The sequence below is a fragment of the Buteo buteo genome, chromosome 4 (assembly GCF_964188355.1).
Source record: "Buteo buteo chromosome 4, bButBut1.hap1.1, whole genome shotgun sequence".
NCBI classification, from domain to species: Eukaryota; Metazoa; Chordata; class Aves; order Accipitriformes; family Accipitridae; genus Buteo; species Buteo buteo.
In genome coordinates, this window is record NC_134174.1 from 1,403,695 (window position 1) to 1,421,502 (window position 17,808).

The window sequence follows — 17,808 nt, forward strand, 5'->3', positions numbered from 1 at the left end:
ATACTAAGTTCCTGCCCCTGTATCCTGGAGAATCGCAAGGAACAAGAACCCAAGTCTTTTCTCAACTACTGTACAGGATGAAGCAGCGCAAGCTTCCTAAGTTAGAGCTGAGCTTGCTCACATAGTAGACAGTGTGTTTAGGTTATTTATTTATTAAATTAGAATACTGTACATGCGGCCTCTGCCACTGGTGTTCGTACTGCCGCAGGACTGGGAGACGGTGGATTTCTTTCCGTTTGTTTCATTTTTCTCTTTGGGTTGTTCTTTTTCGGGGCTGGGAGGATGAGGAAGGCAAGGGGGAAGCTGGTGGAATCGAATCGCTGCAATGTACTTGGAGTAGTCCGTTGTCACCGTTAATCCGATGCGCACGACGGGAGCCGTGGGATCTGACTTCGAGGTCGCACGTTGCTTTTGGTTTCCTTCGCATCCCAGCGCTTCTTCCAGTGGAGTGGGATCCTGGCAGCTGTGAGAGCCGGCCGGAGGGCGACTGGGTTTGCATTTCTCATGCCATTTGACAACACAGCTAAAAACCTCATTTGCTCCAGGCGCTGCCGACCAGCTAGGTGCCACCTTGGCAGCAAAGCGGTTAAATCTCGCCGGCGATCACTGGAGAAACCTCTCGTAATTCTGCCGACCTGGCTGAGGGACGGTTCTGCCAGCAAGTCGGTGAACTTCGCCTTAGCACTGCTGAAAGCTGTAACGAAGGGTCCGGTCGTTAGGGTCAGCCAGGGATAGCCCCTAGCGCGCGGTAGGAGCCGGGAGGGCAGAGCGGTGCCCGCTCGGAGGCAGATGTGGTGGTGGTGGGGTAGGACCCACCACCGCTCCCTTCATCACAGCTCCGCAGTATTTTCCTGCTGCTTATGTTACGAGTGCCAACCTCCTACGGTTCAACCAAAGTTGTATTCCCGGTGGGGCTACAGGGCAGCCTTGTGTGCCCGTGCTGGTGGAAGAGCCTTGCAACCTCGCCAACAAATGCTGCTCACGTGTCGGGGAGCTCTTCCAAACCCAAAGCAGAGCTCGTCGGCCATCCTGGCTGGGAGGACCTGTGTCCATGTGAGGTCTTTCTCCAGCTGAATTTCAGTCCTCATTGGAAATCTTTGGAGTTTTATTTTCTAGTAATATTTGTACGATAAAATCTGGAAATCCCCTTTGAGTGTATGAGACGTACGCCAGAGTAATCCCCACCCCGATTTTGTGTGCAGGGAAGAGTTCAGCATCACTAAAACCCTTTGATCACCTCAAATCTTGATGCATCAGAGCCAACAGAGAACAAATTTGCCATTACTCTTTTTTAGACCAGGATGTCCCACCTCTACGCTGTGGACAGCACAGCACGCTTACCCAGGTGACTTTCAAAGTCTCCGTGTCTCATCGGAGTCATTGTTATGGTTCACATGGAGAACATGGTCCTTCTAAAATAAAATTGCCCAACCCCGTGAGCACAAAGCCTTTATCCTGCGATTGCTGCTTTGGTATCCCTAGTTCCTCATCAGCTACAGATTCTTGTTTTGTCCTCACGGACTTCTTTGCCATCAGGAAAAACTCTTTTGTGGCAGGTCGTTCACGCACAAGAAAGGAAAAACTGTGGAATTATGGTCTTTGTGGCCAAGTCCTTCTCGTGGCTCTTGATGCCAAGGTCTGAAGTCAGCTTGACCACAAGCTGCTCGTCTTTGGAGCAAATGTTCTCGTATGCTTGCATATTCCAAATTTCTCTTTGAAATTTCTCAAAGCCTAGAAGGAAGACGGTGAGAAGACCTTGAGGAGATGTTAGGCCTTTGAGGAGACTTTGAGGAGACGTTAGGGCTTTGAGAAGGCTTTGAGGAGACTTTGAGAAGACCTTGCGAATACCTTAGAGCTTTGAGAAGACTGATAAGACTGATCACTAACCACAAACTCAAAATAATCTCTACTCACTCATGAATTTTATCCAGATCCTGGGATTTTTGGGAAGTGTCCCCTGAGCTACTTGAAATGTCACATTTGGGTCTTTCCCCACGCCAGAGTACCTTGGTCTCCATCAACAGCAAAACCCCAGAGTTTCTGTTGTTCTCTGCAGAGGCGCAGCGTGAAATCCTGCTCTCGGTCGAGGTGAAACACGGTTGCGGGGTCACGTTGAGCAAGGCAGCTTTTGGAAAACAGGCGTCCCAACCGCAGCCACTTCTGCCCCAGGAAAATCCCTCTCCATTCGCGTGACCCTTCGGTACAGCTCACGCAGTCGCTTACCTCCCCCGTGTCTGTCGCTTGCGCAGCATACGGTGGTGCTGTCCTCATCCGTGAATTCCTTCGTGCCGATTTTTAAGCCCGTTTTATCTTCCAGGTAGATAGGAGAAAAAGAAAAAATTAATAATAAAATCCCAACTGGCTTTTCCCACCTCGATTTTTAAGGCTCTTCTCCATGTCGTTCTGCTTCCTCTGTAAGCTTTTTTGCTTGCTTGGCTTTTTCCTAATCAATCTGGAATCATATTCTGTGATCATCTCTAAATTAAATGTGTAATGGGTTGTTTGTTTGTTGTTTTTTTTTTTAATGTAACACATTTTTAAAGAATTAGGAAAAAGGAGATTTAGGTAACACCAGCAAAATTGTATAAGGAAATTAATTCTGTTCTGAACTTTAGAAATAATAAGACAAAACCTGTCATCAGCCTGCAGTGAGGAAACGAAAACTTTGCAAACGTAACATTTTCAAAAGGATGTTTTAAATATTAATGTCTGAGTGATTGTATTAGATCAGCAATAAAGACTCTGTAATCTCAAAACACAAATAAAACATTGGAAAACTCAGCTTCTCCGGAGTGTCTTTCAGGACTTGCAGGAGCAGATGGGGAATTTTGGGGGCTGGGAGTACAACGAGGGGGTGAGGGATGGTGATTCCCTGGGCTGGGGAGGTTGTCCCCAAACCCGGTGCCGTGCCGTATAAAACCCGGCTGGAAAATCTGCTCCGGCGGCCGCACGTCCTTGGGGCAGCCAGGGCTGTTTGGGCTCCGGGGCGGTTGTTTTGGCTCTTGCTGCCGATGTGTCCTTGAGGAAAGGGGGATGAGCGGTGCCGGGAAAAAAAAAAAATCCCGTTATCTCTTCTGCTCCTGATCTGTCACCTCCCTGCTGCAGAGCTGCAAACGCTGCCGGGCCGGTGCAGACAAATACCAACCGAAAGACTTCGGTTTCCCAGTGGCTGGGGACCACAGGCAGCACCAAGACAGGGTGTCCAGCACCTCCCCGGCCACACGTCTGAATAGTCACCCCCAAAAGCAACTCCCCCCCCCATATTGGGTGGAGAGGGAGGGAGGAGAGTCCCCGCCATCTCTCCCACCCCTGGTTTCCAGGCCCCCAGGAGCTGCTTTTAACCAAAATTGTGGTAACGGGGGGGTTTGGCCAACCTGACCCAACGGGTGATGCTGGGGGCATGCCTGGGGAACACCGACCCTTGGCCCCCCAGGTGCCAGCAGGACCCAGCCCCCCCCCCGCACCCCCCATTAGCCCCACGGGCACCTCATACTGCACCCATCACCCCCCTGCTCCCCCAACCCATCACCCCTGGGGACACTCTGTACCCTCTGTGGCACCCCCAGCCCCCCCCCTCTTACCAGCACCCCCAGGGCCCCCCCTGTTACCAGCACCCCCAGCAACACCCCATAGCCCCCCCCCCAGCATCTCTTGCTCCCAGCACCCCCTCATCATCCCTGGCGCACCCCATAGCCCCCCCCAGCACCCCCAGTCGTCCCCCCCCCCGTTACCAGGGCCCCCCCTTACCAGCACCCCCAGGGACACCCCAAAGCCCCCCTCCCAGCACCCCCCATAGCCCCCCCCCAGCATCTCTTGCACCCAGCACCCCCTCATCACCCCTGCCGCACCCCATAGCCCCCCCCTCCCCCCCAAAACCTGTCACCTCCAGGCACACCCCATGTCCCGTGTGTGCCCCCCCAGCACCCCCTGTTCCCAGCACCCCCCCATCCCGAGGGTACCCTGCACCCCTCCAAGTCCCCCTGGGTTACCCCAACACCCCCCCGTGTCGTCCACCCCCCCCCCCGAAAATACCCCTCTGGCTCCGCCCTCGCCCCCGCCCAATGTATCCTCCGGCCCCGCCCCGAGGAGCGGCGGACCAATGGGCGCGTTGAGGGGGCGTGGCGAGGGGCGTGGCGCGGGGCCCGGCCCCCACGTGTTCGGCGGCGCTGCAGAGGGGCCGCAGCGGATGGAGGCGGCGGGCGGAGCGGCGCCGGGACCCGGACCGGGACCGGGACCGGGACCGGGACCGGGACCGGGACCGGGACCGGGACCGGGACCGGGACCGGGACCGGGACCGGGACCGGGCAGGGCTCGGCAGGCCCAGCCCCAGCCCCAAGCCCAGCCCCAACCCCAGCCCAAGAACCGGGAGCTCTTCAGGAGCCAGCGGAAGGAGTCCGAGGTAAGACCGGGGCGGTGGGAGGGGGGGGGAGGCGGTAGTGTCACACACCTCCTCGCCCCGGGGTTCCTTCTGGACGCCGCTTTTGGAGGAGGGGGGGGGGGCACGACACCCCAGATGGGGAGGGGTGTCCCTGCCCCGGGGGTTGGGGTTCCTGCCAGGCCACCGTTGGAAGGAGCCCGATCCAGAGCTGGGGGATGTCCCGGTTCTGGGGGTTTACCCCGCCCCTGCCCCCTCCACCCTGGGGGGGGGGCGTTGTGGGGTCCTGCTGCCCAGTCTGGAGTGGGGGTCCCCAGGGAAGCTGCTCCCGGCACTGACCCCCCCACCCCCAGAGCTGGCAGCAGGGGTTTGGGGTCCCAGCTTGGCCCTGGGCTCCCCCACATCTTCCAAGCACCCACTTACCCCCCCACCGCGTCCAGGGGCCGCAGTCCCCTCCACCACCCTTCGCCCCTCCTGCCCAAATAACCCAACCACTAATCCCCCCCCGGGGGCTCCATCACCACCGCTGCTCTGCCCCGGCTGCACCCGTCCGGCTTTTCGTGGGTGCCAGGTAGGGGAAGCAGGACCGGGCTGAGGTCACCAGGATCCGACCCACGACTGATGTCCCCAGCCACGGTAAAGCCACCACGGGACAACCCCCCGTGAGCAGAGGACGGGAAAAACCTCGCTTCCCCACCAAGGAGCTGCAGGTCGAGGGGCTCCTTGGGGACGGCTGACCCAAAAAAGGGTCCCTTCTCCCCGGGGGACAGTGCCCGAGTTGTGGCCCCCGAGACCTGCCTGTGAATTTGGGGTTTGCTTTTCTCCTCTGGCTCGGCCTCTCCAAGCGGATTAGCGCTGCACGCACTTCGTCAAATTCCTCCTCGGCTTTAGCTCCTCGAACCGCCCCGCCGGCTTGGCTGCAAAAATTGGGTGAGAAACCAACGTTTTCTGAGAAGTTGGGCTCAGCTCGGAGCTGTGCGTCCTCCGGGGTCATCAATATTAATCGTGATGATGAGCATCGGTTCCAGCCTGGCTGCCGAGAAGGGATGCTGGGACTCAGAATGAGAAATTATGTTAATTTAGTTGATTAGCCATTCATGTGTTCCCTTCCTGGGGCACGGCGGCACAATGCCAGCATTGGGTCTCGTCTGGCTGCGGCCGCCCGCTCCCTGCCCTGCCGTAATCCTCCGGCGAAGTTTCATGCTCCAGTTCCCCATCCGCAGGGGAGGAGGGGGGAGATCCACAATCCTACCGGCTTCGAAAGGGCAAAGCCCGGCCCTGAAAGCTGTCGGATCTGGGATGCTAAGGACTGAGCACAGGGGGTTTGCATCCTCCCAGGCACCTTTGCTTCAAACCAGCCCCCAGACTTTGTTTTTAAGCCTATTTGGGGATCTGAAATGCACCGAATATTCACTGGCACTTCGGGTCCTGCCTCTGCTTTCCCTGGGACTTGAGAAATGCTATTTTTACATTGGCTTTCCAAATTTGCACCGTATTTTAAGTAGCCTTGCGTGGATGTCCCGCTTGAGCCCTGGAGACCAGTGTCAAGATCATCCGTGCACGAGTCACTGCTCCAGTGGCTGGAGGAGCTTTAATGCAAAGGCTGAGAGCGCTGGCAGCCATCCTGCCTCCCGAAATATCCATGGGGATGCGCCAGCTCCCCCCGCTAATCCCAAACCGCTCTCCACAGGGCTCAGTGGATTGCCCCAACCTGGAGTTCGAATACAGGGATGCCGACAGCCACAGCGCCGAGTTAGCAGGTGAAATGGCGTTTGGGTGCTGGGATGCTATTAATAGGTGCCTGCCGGGGAGGGGAAAAAAAAAAAAAAAAAAAAAAATCCCTTGGGGAGTTGGCGAGCGGGAATCGGGACGGATATCGAGTGGTATCATCCTTGCTGTAATAGAGCAAGAGGGATTTATTAATAGAGAACCACTCGCTCCCTGGGGATGAGCAAAAGGGAGGTGTGGGGGCACGGGGATTACCCCGTGCTCCAAATTACCCGGGACACGATGACGGGCGTGCAGGGGATGGGTGGCATGCCCGGTGGCACAGCCCAGGCTGGGAAGTGTCACCCTTTATCGTGGGTGCCACAACGGGTCGAGTCCTTGTCCTGTATCTTCCTGCCCTGCAGCGACTCCGGCTGCATCTGCCCTGTAACCCTCGGGGTCCCAAGCATATCTCAACCAGCTAAGAGGCTATTTTTAGCTGTGTGTGTCTCAGCTGTGCGAGCTGGCCCGGCTAAAGCACATTTTTTCTTCGAGGGACCCTTACTCCTCCCTTGCAGGACCATTTCAGTCCCCCATGGTGCTGCTCAGCACCATAGGACCTATAGGAATTATACAGGAACAGGTAGGAATTATATAGGAACAGGCACAACATTGTCTCCCTCCAAGTGCAGCCCCTATTTGCAGCTCCCAAAATATCTGAGCTGCTGGGTGTGAAATCAGTGCAGGTCTTGCCTGGGTGCTCCTGCAGTCCCTCCCTTTGCAAACCACCATAACTGGGACAGAAAATTACCCCCCAAATAGCCCCTATGAAATAACAGATGCAGCTTGAGCACTGTCGCTGTGAGCAGGACCGTGGGAACAGCCCAGCCCGGACACGAGGATGAAAATGATGAGTTTGGTAGCACTGGGTGGCTCCAAGATGCCCCTTGGAGCTGCAGAAGAGCTCAGGGCTAAGTTTAGGTCTCTGCCCCGTGTCTCCTTGGGTGCGTAGGGATGTTTCAGAGCCCCATGAGGAATTTGGTGATGAGGAGGAGGGTGAACCCCCTCCGGGTCCCTGCTGACCCCTTTCTCCATCAGAACTGTACAGCTACACTGAGGAGCCCGAGCTCAGCACCAACAGGAGATGCTTCGAGGAGGATTTTCATGCTCAAGGTACCAGCTCTGGGCTCAGCACCCCAGGGCTCAGGGTAGCCCCCCGGCTGAGAGCGGGACCCCCGGGGAGGCACCTAGCTGGTTGTCGTGTCCTCTTTCCAGTGCAGGGCAGGAGGTGGCTGGAGCTGGATGGGGCTCAGCAGAAGGCCTACGTCATGCGCCTGCTGGATGGGCTGGAGGTGGTCAACAGGGACAAGCGGCTCAAAGTAGCACGGGCCATCCTCTACCTGGCACAGGGTAAGGACCACATCCCCCATGTCTGGATGTGGCCATGTATCCGCTGCCTGGCTTCAGCATGGGGGCTTGGGAGAAGCCTTCTCTTGGGGTTGTGCCAGGTCGGCGCAGTGCAGCTCCCTCCCGGGGTGGTCCCGTGTGCTCCAGGGGTCCAAAGGCAACTCGCCCCTAACCAGTGCCTCCCTTTGGTCCTCTCCAGGTGTCTTCGGAGACTGTGATAATGAAGGGGATGTTCTGCACTGGTCTCGGCACAACAGCTTCCTCCTGTACCGGCTGGGAACCTTCACTGCCTTCCTGGAGCTCCTCAACATGGAGATTGAGTGAGAGGACCCGCACTGCCCTCACCCTCCTTGTCGTCTTCTTCATCTTATTCTTTCTCCTTGCCCTCCTTGCCCTCCTCTTCTTTATCTCCTTTCTCCCCATCCTCCTTGCCCTCCTCTTCTTTATCTTCTTTCTCCCCATCCTCCTTGCCCTCCTCTTCATCTTCTTTCTCCCCATCCTTCTTGCCCTCTTCTTTCTCCTTCCTCCTCCTCCTCACTGAGGACCAGGGGAGGTGCCGCAGCCACGGCATGTCCCCCGGCGTGGTGTTTCCACCACTGCAGACATAGGCTGGGGGTCAGGGTGAGGAGCAGCCCGTGCCCGGTGGCTGGCACTGAGCTCGTCCCCTTCCCCGCAGCAACAGCCAGGCCTGCAGCAGCGCCCTGAGGAAGCCGGCCATCTCGCTAGCCGACAGCACGGAGCTCAGGTACCTCCTCTCTGCCCCCCGCTAGGATGCTGGGTGGGGGCTGTGGGGGGGGACAAAGTGTCCTCTCGCTGGCAGCATCACCTGCCTGACGTGCTGTCCCGGCAGGGTGCTGCTCAGTGTCATGTACCTGATGGTGGAGAACATCCGTGTGGAGCAGGAGACGGATCCCCCCGAGTGGAAAAGCTGCCGGGAGACCTTCAGGATGGAGCTGAGTGAGCCACAAAGTTCATTGTGCCCTAAGGAGGTCCCTTCGTCATGCTGGACCGGCGGGGAAGCCTCAGGGATGGGGGATCTGCTCTGAACCTGCTTCTGGTCCCTTTCTCCACCAGGTTTCCCCGTGCACACTGAAGAGCCCTTTGCTCTTCTGCTCTTCACGATGGTGACCAAGTTCTGCAGTGGTCACGCTCCACACTTCCCCATGAAGAAGGTCCTGCTCCTGCTCTGGAAGGTGCTTCTGGTGGGTGCAAACCCTTTCTTTTTCCAGAAACTGGTCATTTTGGGAATAGTGCTAATGCAGCCTGGATGTTCCCCACTATTCAATCCAACCGTAATGAGGTTATTTAGGATGGCACAAGAGGCTGACACATGGCAAACTTTCTTCTGGGATGAGGGTGGGCTGAGCCATGGAGAGGACATGGGCTGGGGGAGAATTCTGGAGAATGAACCAGTGACGTGGTTTCTTCATCCTCAGCTCTCCAGTTTGATGGCCTCAAACTACTGCTCCTCTGGAAACCCAGAAGAGCCATGCAGTCCAGGTGGGATGTCCACTCCCCGCTCTCTCAACTCTCTTGTTGGTCCCTAGTTCACGCTGGGTGGATTTGAAGCCCTGCAGGCGATGAAGGTGAGGAAGCGGGAGGAGCTGGGGCTGCCACCCTTGCCAGAGGACAGCATCCAGGTGATGCGCAGCATGCGCGCCGCTTCGCCTCCCACCTACTCCATCGAGCTCACGGACCAGCAGCAGCAGAAGCGCGGTCACCGCAGCCGGAGGGTGAGAGCAGGTTCATCCTCCACGCACACTGCCCAGGATGCTTTTCCAGTGGGGACCATCATCCGTTCAAGGATGCCAGCCTGTGCTTGGGAGCGTGTTTCCTTTTCCCCCCCCGCAAGTGCTCCTGTGTGTTCCAGTTTCACAGAATCATAGAACGGTTTGGGTTGGAGGGGACCTTTAAAGGTCATCTAGTCCAACCCTCCTGCAATGAGCAGGGACATCTTCCACTAGATCAGGTTGCTCAGAGCCCCGTCCAACCTGACCTTGGATGATTCCAGGGATGGGGCATCGACCACCTCTCTGGGCAACCTGGGCCAGTGTTTCACCACCCTCATCGTAAAAAAATTTCTTCCTTGCATCTAGTCTGAATCTCCCCTCTTTTAGTTTAAAACCATTACCCCTTGTCCTGTCACTACAGCCCCTGCTAAAAAGTTTGTCCCCATCTTTCTTATAAGCCCCCTTTAGGTACTGGAAGGCTGCTAGAAGGTGTCCCCAGAGCCTTCTCTTCTCCAGGCAGAGCAACCCCAACTCTCTCAGCCTGTCTTCACAGGGGAGGTGTTCATCCCTCTGATCACTCCAGCCCTCCTCTGGACCTGGTCCAACAGGTCCATGTCTTCCCTGGGCTGAAGACCCCAGAGCTGTTCACAGTACTGCAGGTGGGGTCTCACCAGAGCGGAGCAGAGAGGCAGAATCCCCTCCATTGACCTGCTGGCCACGCTTCTTGTTATGCAGCCCAGGATACAGCTGGCTTTCTGGGCTGTGAGTGCACATTGCTGGCTCATGTCCAGTTTTCCATCCACCAATTTGAGTTGCGGCAGATCAGCCCTGCGATGCACTTGATCCGGAGGAAGCGCGAGGACATCCTGACCCTATGGCAAAGGGCTGATAAGCACTCAGGAGCAAACTGCTCACAGCAAGCTCCTTTTTTTAGCTCGGCTCTTGGAGTTGCTGTGTTACGGTCTGAGGATGAAAACACCTCTTTTGCTAGGGCAGAGATGTCAGATGGTAGCTCCAAAAGTTAAGGTGGAAAATGGGGTCACATCTCCAAGAACAGCAAGGTTAGAGGTAAACAGGGGGCTGTTCCTTGTCCAGTCTCTGGTGGCAACAGCTAGGAAGCAAAGCCTCACCTGAGGAACATCTGGGAGCATGATCCTTCCAGGATGGAGAGGCCTGGTGCCAGCAGCTGGGAGGGAAATGAAGGGCATGGAGTGACTTGAATTTCTCCTTCCCCTTCTGCTGCAGCCCCTGGTGAAGCAAGACAGTTTGGATATCTACAACGAGAGAGACCCCTTCAAGAATGATGAAGCAGGAATTGACGAAGAGGAGAACGATGATGTGGACAGCGGGATCGAGGGGGAACTGGACCTGATGGAGAGGGACGCGATTATCCCCACGATGCCTGCTCAGCGCCCACCTATCGAAAGGGTGTCATTCCCCAAAGGGCTCCCCTGGGCCCCCAAAGTCAGGTAAATCCATCTGGTTTCATTGCCGTCCTTCCCAGCCCTACCTGTCCTGGAGCTCATTGCAGGCTGAACATCAGTCTGTGGCAAGTTTGTTGGCCTCTGACAAGTTGAACTTAAGTGACTCCCCTTCTTTTTTTGTCTCAGTTGGTCCTTTCTGGGCTGGGTTTAGCTGAGATCTTCCCCAGGCTTTACAAACCAAGCATGGCCACGCTTGGCCAATAAGTGGCGATCCCATTTTGGACATCCCAGGTTGTACTGGGAAGGAGGCTTGTGCTGGAGTGCTGTGGGAGCAGGGTTGGCTTTCCAAAGAGGCACCAATGGATCTTGGTAGGGCAAGGTCTTAGGCTAATTGTCTTGGGAACTGGTTAATGACATTGCCTCTTGCTTGTTGACTGGGACTCTTGTGTTGCCAGATGAAGCCTTCTTGAATGACCTTGCTTTAAGATAAGAAATTGGAGAAAAACATCTGAGGATAAAGAAGTTGGTGCCTTCCCTTCCTAAGACCAGTTCTGCTACATGTGATACAGGGGAAGGATTAGGAAAAGAGAGTGAAATCCTCTGTCCCCTTCCCTCTAATTTATGCAAGTTTTTTTGCTGTTGATCTGAAGCCTGGATTTAATTCAGTATCTCTGAATCACAGGAGCAAATACATCTTTTTGATGTGGGAGCAGTGACAGGGTTAAATGTGTCTATGCAGAGCACTCCTTGCAGGGACACGACAAGAATCGGTTTCCCACGTGGGTCTCCACACACGCGGTGCCATCTTACTCCACGTAACTTAATGCTCTCCACTTCAAAATCAAATGACCATTGTTTTTCTTGGCTGGTGCCTGGATATCCAGCTGGGTTTCTTTCTGCCTGTGAGAGCCTTGGCTCACGGTTCATGTCCTACTTGTAGTGCTGAGACCCTGACCAGTTCTCATGAAAGATGCCCAAGGTGGACAAGATGTCAGCTTGCTCTCTTGGAGCAGCACGTGCTCTGCCAGACTGCAGAGACAACATTTGTTCGCTCAAAGCGAGCAGATGCCACTTGAAGATGCATGTGCTAGGAGCACAGAAGGTGGATAAAAAGGTGCTGGTCGTAGAGAACTCCTCTCCATTTGCATAGTCCCATGGAGTTGCACAGCAAATACAAATGGTTTTGGTTCACGTTGCTCCCAACCAACGAGAGCAATAGTGGCTCTAGTCCGCTGCTATTAAGACCTCTAGAAATCAATCCTAGAAAGCTCAAAGGTTCTTGCTGGTCTCACACTGCTGGCCTTTCTGAGCAATGTAGGCTGTGATCTGGTATATGTCTATTTTCCAACCTTCTCCTTGTTTTTGTTTCTCTCCTGCTCCTTCAGACAGAAAGACATCGAGCATTTCCTGGAAGCAAGCAGAAACAAATTCATCGGATTCACGCTGGGACAGTGAGTCTGTCTCATAGCTTCCATCAGTGCAGTTTAGCTGGTGGGAGGTATCCACAGAGCTTAGTTTTTCTCAACTGAACCAGCCTAAGGCATGCTCAGGACAATGCAGCCCAATGCTGGATTTTGCTGGAGCTGCAGCAGTGCACTTGGTGTTATAAAAACATGTTCTTGGAGTTGCTGGTCTCCAAGGACCTCTTTCTAATAAAAATCAGACCTAGCCCAGAATAAGTGACCCCTGGCCCAAGCCAGAGACTGGTTTGATGCAGGAGGGAGTTGTGACAATCTGGTATCCACAGCAAATTACCCAGTTTGTGAATAAATCAAGCAGGTACAGAGTCATCCTGGCATGGGCCCAGCAGGGTACATTCGTTTTTAGGTGCAGTGCTGGGCTCAAGCTGGCTCCATGCAGAGACCCGATTTCACCCCAGTTCTTCACCCTGATGTTGCCCCTCTCTTGTGCAGGCTTTGCTGGGGAGGAGGTGGGAGGGTGGGCAGCCCACGCCAACACCCCTCCCAATTCCTGACCCATCTGGGACACGTTCCGTAGATTCAGTGGACTACAGGCTCGCTCTTTTACCTTGTATGATGTGGAAGTGTTAAACCCAGATCTTCTTCCCAGCCTCGTGTTTACCTTCTTTCATCCCCCACAGAGACACCGAAACCCTGATAGGGCTACCACGGCCCATCCATGAAAGTGTGAAGACACTGAAGCAGGTAAGATGGTAGATCCACACGCAGCACTTGCATGAAGCAGCCCAGAAAGCCTCGCTGAGCGACAATCAGCTTGTCTAAACTCATCCTTTGCTATTTCTGCTCCCTGGTACTCAGCAGATGCTCTGAGGTGGGATCAGACCTGTGGGGATCTCATGGAAGTGGGGAAATCTTTGGCCAAGGTCACCAGGGTGATAGGGGGATTGCAGGGCATCAAGTCTCATACACATAAACTTTGTGATACAGAACTTACAATGAGTTTCAAGTTCCTCAGATGTATGCTCTTGGCCCGCAGTAAATGTTTCATGTGAATTTAGTCTTCTGCTCCTCTTCAGCTGATGTACAGCAATGCCTTTGGTCTGAGCTCTTGCTCTCGCTGCCTTTGGAAGTCAATCTGATAAATCCAGTCAAGTTCTGAACAGCTGAGAGGGGCTGGATATTCCCCACATGTGGTGTGGGATCCTCACGTCTAACCTCTGGCTGAAGCACAGTTACTGGAGGGAGTAAGAAGATCCCTTCTTGTTAGTTGTCACAGGAAAACTTTCTGGAGCTTCTTGCAGGAATTGGGGCAAAAAATGGAAAACTGAGTCCTCACTGCATTCCAAGTAAATTGTCCAGCACTTGGACTTTCCCTTTATCCGAGGTAGAGCATTACTGTGTCCTGGTGAGCATTTGCTTTGCAGGTGACAGACTTTCAGAGATAGGTTTGGACATACATGCCCAGACCTGTGCTGTTCCCAGGGGGAAGCATGGCTAGCTTTGGCTCCTGCAGTGCTCCACGTGGAGTGAGACACCTCCAGAGGCCCACTGACCTAAGGTCTGGATTGCCTTTTGGAGGTGATTGTCCCTCTCCATTTACTTACAGAGAGATCCTAGAAGGAGTAGGTGGAAGTAATCAGAGGCATGATGTGTGAGGGGCTTCAGGGACAGAGGGATGTCCCACACAAAGATGAGTTCTCCATGTATCTGCTGTGATCTGTACACCTAACTCGGATATTGCTGAAATCAGCAACTGTTGTCATCATCACTGACTGTGTTTCATCCTTCAGTTGTGATATCGCTCTGCCTCTGTCTGTTTATTTTGCCAGCACAAGTACGTTTCCATCTCAGACGTCCAGATAAAGAATGAGGAGGAGCTGGAGAAATGCCCCATGTCTCTGGTAAGAAGTTGCTGCACCTCATCACTAGATAGGTGTGTGGAAGATTTCCAAGGTGTCATAGAAATCCATACGTTCTTTGTGATCCTTAGGACATACCTGGGGTGTTCTTTTTTCTAGAAGTCCCTATCTTGATTGTATGTATCAGTGGAGAAAGGCCTGGAGCTTCCTGCAGTCAGCATGCAGCTGTGTCCATCATTGAGTCCCCAAGCTGGGTTTTATGGAGGTGACTGATATATCTCAAGTGTGTGGACTGGAAATACTTAATATTCCCTTGTTTCTAATGTTTCTCTGTGCCAGGGAGAAGAGGAAGTCCAAGAAACCCCTTGTGAGATCTTGTATCGAGCAATGTTGTACAATCTCCCCCAGTATATGGTAAGCCTGTGTTTCTTAAAAGTAAAGAAGAGCTTTTGAGTGGGGAAGGTGCCAATCTGTGAGCTGCAGAGCTCAGCACGGGGCTGCTGGGGTGTGTTCAGGACTTGAATGGTGAGATTTTGGTGGGAATCCAGAGCAGAGTTGGGTGGAAAGTACAGTCCAAGAGGAGGGATTCAGAGGATCAAGGGGTATAGATACTCAGGGACAGAGTCAAATGGTTGGAGACAGGTCAGTGGTTGGAAAATAGGATGTGTGTGGAGGATCGGGAACAGGGAACAAAGTCCTCCATGTTGGTGGGAGCACAAAACTGGCTCCTGCCTGCCAGACACTGAGGGGAACCAGTCAGGGATGGCCCTGTGTCATCTCTTGAGCTGTGTGAGCTGTAGTATTTACCAGCAAGTTGTCACACACTGATGCAGGCATCTTCACTTCTGGCCTCAAGAAGCAACCTATGGACTTCACTGTCCCTTGAGCTTTTGTCCTTCTTGCTGAGATTAACTTTCTGTTACAATATCATGCTGATCTCCGAGTGTGATGGCTTGCTGGGCCAGGAACCAGCAGAACTAAACCATCATCGTGCTTTACATCACTCAGCAAACAAGGTGTTAACACCTTCAGGTCTCTTCCAACCTGGCTGTGCTCTCAACAGCTATTCAAACTGTGGAGAGTCTCTAAGTTATGACCTTCCTTACAGGCACATCCCTTGTGGCCTTCCCATGGCCCCAAGAGATTCCCAGAGGAATACAACGCGTGTCCTGAAATTCAGCTATGTTGCCGGGTTGGATGAAGCTTTGAGCAACCTGGTCTAGTGGAAGGTGTCCCTGTCCATGGCAGGGGGGATTGGAACTAGATGATCTTTAAGGTCCCTTCCAATCCAAACCATTTTGTGATTCTGTGATTCTAAGATGCTTAGTGGGTCACGTGCCCTCTGTCTGTAGGGAGAGACAAACACGGATTTAAATGCATTAAGCTCCAGGTGTCCCTTGCATTATTTTATCCATACTACTAGAGATCAGGTGCTCATGATGCCTTAAGGCTAAAACAGAGCTGCCATGCTCCCCACACTAGGTCTGTCTGTCCAGGGTATAAAAGGAGAGGGTGAGCCTTGGCATAGTTGGTCCATCACAGTGAGCGGACCTTGGGCTGGTGAAACCCTATAGAGTTGGCTTGAAGTTGCCCAGTTTCAGCAAGTGAAGGAGAAGAAAGGAATGCTCCTTGCTGGGAGCATCCCTCCACACCTGCCCTCTTCTGCAGATAGCTTTGTTGAAGATCCTCCTTGCTGCAGCGCCCACCTCTAAAGCCAAGACCGACTCCATCAACATCCTGGCGGACGTGTTGCCTGAAGAGATGCCGTAAGTCCTTGAGGATGTGGCCACCAGCCATCCCAGTTTTGCCACGAAGTCTTGGACTGAGCAGGAGAGCTGGGGTTTGCCAATGAGTTCGGGGGGCTCCAGATTTGGGGACGTCTTGTTGGATAGGTGCAAGCTACTGTTGCCACCAGGGCAGAGAGGTGAAAGCCAAGGAATTGATGCTGTTTTTTTAGGAGCATAACAATTTGAGCACAGTCGGCAGCCGCTGTGCTCTGCTAGCTAAGTGACACAAATCATAAAATCATGCTAATTGACACAAATCATAAAGATATGTGAGCATATGGCAGGTGTCCTTCATACTGCTCCCCCAGGATTGCTGGTGGAGGGCAATCAGCTTTTTTTTCCATTTTTGAACGCACTTGATGTCACCAGGCAGGAGAGGATGGAAATAGGAGTCCCAGGGGGAAGCGAACGTCCCTGTTTCTGTAGAGCCTGTCCAGATGAATATGAAGTCAACAGTCCCTTAGTCCTCCTTGCTCCCATACCCACTGTGCTGTTACCTTCTTTCCCTCCAACCCAGCATCACTGTTCTTCAGAGCATGAAACTGGGGATTGATGTGAACAGACACAAAGAGATCATCGTGAAGAGCATCTCGGCTTTGCTGTTGCTGCTCCTCAAGCACTTCAAGCTGAACCACATCTACCAGGTGAGCGTAGAGAAGGGTTGCCAAGCCGGTGTGTCCTGATAAACCCTCTCCTAAAAGACCTCACCAGGAAGGGTTTCCACGAGGAGCTGCAGATCGCTTGTCTGTAGCGGGGAACTCTAGCCCCGGGCCAGAATTTGTATAGGGTTACTCAGGCAGGGATAACCTGCCTGCAATATATCTCTGACTGTGTTTTGACAGGATTGTTTCCACTCACGTGGAAGGAGTTTTCAGACTTCTGGAAAAAATTCACACTGTGGCTGATCAGGTTAAAATTTAGGAGATATCATGAGCACAAGCCTCCCTGGCAGAAGGGGGAAGGGGATGGGGGTTAGACAAGACCCTCTTTTGCTCTGTCTCATCTCCAGTGACCAGAAATAGTGCTGGGTAGGACCTCAGGAGGTCAACTAATCTGGTCCTCTGTCCCTCAGCAGGATCAAGTTCTTGGGGCTCCAGTTTCAACAGGGCCTGAAGGTCTGGGTCCTAGATGCAATCTGATTTTTGTTTCATCTACATGGCACCAATCGAACTGCACCCGCATGAGGGCTTTCCTTGATTAAAAAAAGACCGAGGACTGATTTGAGCTGTGGCCTGGGCCCAGTTCTCCACTCATTCTGCAAGACAAACAACTAGTGTTTTGTAATATTTTTTTTTTTCTTTTTAAAGATTTCAGCGTGGTACAAATCCATCTGTTATGAAGCCACTAATATTTATCTGAGGATAAATATAAATCCATATATTGGATTGGATAAACAAACCCCCACGTTTTTACAATCCTACATTTGTTCTGGATCCCCCCACGTCCCTTCACTAAATTTTCTCGCTTCACCCCCAAAATGGCTCCTCTCACTTCTTCCTCCGTGGCAGGAGGACCCTTGCAGTCTGGTGCTAAGTCTGGAGAAAGCTGTGGGGTTTCCCCCCCTGATTCTGCTTTTGTGTCTGATTTTGGGTAAGCCATCATAATTTCTTTCAGTGCCAAAGCTGGTCTCAGGGAGCACCCCAAAAAAACACTGCAGGGGCTGAGACGATGTTTCCAGGAAGCCGTGAAGGGTAACGGAGAGCGTGGCTGGTCCAGGCTCTGCTGGGGTCACCCTGTGCTCGCCAGCTGCCACGTCGGTGCAGCAGCAATCGCACGGACCTGCGCACCAACACAGATCGTGGGGTTTTTTTGTCTTGGTTCTGTTTTGAGATTTGGCGTTTCTTATGCCAACGGAGAAATGCCATCAGATTATTGCAGTTCAGCATTATCTTTGGTCAGATCCTATATAACATACTAGTCACTGGCAGCTGCATTTCAAAGCAGTGAGAGCATCTCGGATCCTGGCTAGCAGGGACTGCCAGTTACTCACTCGCAAATAACGGTGGCAGTGTGTCGTCAGTGGCGTACTGAGTGTCGACAGCTTGTACCAGGCTGAGACAAGACGTGTAGGAACAAACTGTTTCTTTGCTCTCAAATT

General features: G+C 53.4%; 2 protein-coding genes and 1 long non-coding RNA gene across 6 annotated transcripts in view; 2 read left to right on the plus strand and 1 right to left on the minus strand.

Moving 5' to 3' along the window:
* Window positions 1–2,781, plus strand: part of AHCYL2 (adenosylhomocysteinase like 2) — a 107,227-nt gene extending 104,446 nt beyond the window's left edge. The window contains exon 17 of the mRNA XM_075024522.1: window positions 1–2,781. Within this exon, the coding sequence (XP_074880623.1) occupies window positions 1–7 (7 nt within the window). The 3' untranslated portion in view covers window positions 8–2,781.
* Window positions 2,502–5,276, minus strand: LOC142029678 (uncharacterized). Its single transcript, XR_012649977.1, has 2 exons — window positions 5,174–5,276; window positions 2,502–3,018 (listed from the first exon to the last, which is right to left on the minus strand). It is a non-coding gene; the product is annotated as an uncharacterized LOC142029678 (long non-coding RNA).
* The window catches only part of STRIP2 (striatin interacting protein 2), a 26,082-nt gene continuing 12,348 nt past the window's right edge, over window positions 4,075–17,808 (plus strand). Inside the window, exons 1-17 of one of the 4 annotated variants that reach the window (XM_075024519.1) lie at window positions 4,151–4,210; window positions 4,271–4,399; window positions 6,066–6,135; window positions 7,181–7,255; window positions 7,358–7,492; window positions 7,689–7,809; window positions 8,166–8,234; window positions 8,340–8,446; window positions 8,564–8,691; window positions 9,037–9,222; window positions 10,465–10,688; window positions 12,029–12,094; window positions 12,745–12,808; window positions 13,894–13,965; window positions 14,263–14,337; window positions 15,592–15,689; window positions 16,228–16,354. In XM_075024519.1, the coding sequence (XP_074880620.1) occupies window positions 4,187–4,210; window positions 4,271–4,399; window positions 6,066–6,135; window positions 7,181–7,255; window positions 7,358–7,492; window positions 7,689–7,809; window positions 8,166–8,234; window positions 8,340–8,446; window positions 8,564–8,691; window positions 9,037–9,222; window positions 10,465–10,688; window positions 12,029–12,094; window positions 12,745–12,808; window positions 13,894–13,965; window positions 14,263–14,337; window positions 15,592–15,689; window positions 16,228–16,354 (1,770 nt within the window). In that variant the 5' untranslated portion in view covers window positions 4,151–4,186. Of the gene's footprint in view, window positions 4,400–4,946; window positions 5,306–6,065; window positions 6,136–7,180; window positions 7,256–7,357; window positions 7,493–7,688; window positions 7,810–8,165; window positions 8,235–8,339; window positions 8,447–8,563; window positions 8,692–9,036; window positions 9,223–10,464; window positions 10,689–12,028; window positions 12,095–12,744; window positions 12,809–13,893; window positions 13,966–14,262; window positions 14,338–15,591; window positions 15,690–16,227; window positions 16,355–17,808 lie in introns of all 4 variants that reach the window. The other 3 variants (XM_075024521.1, XM_075024520.1, XM_075024518.1) reach the window with 3 other exon arrangements.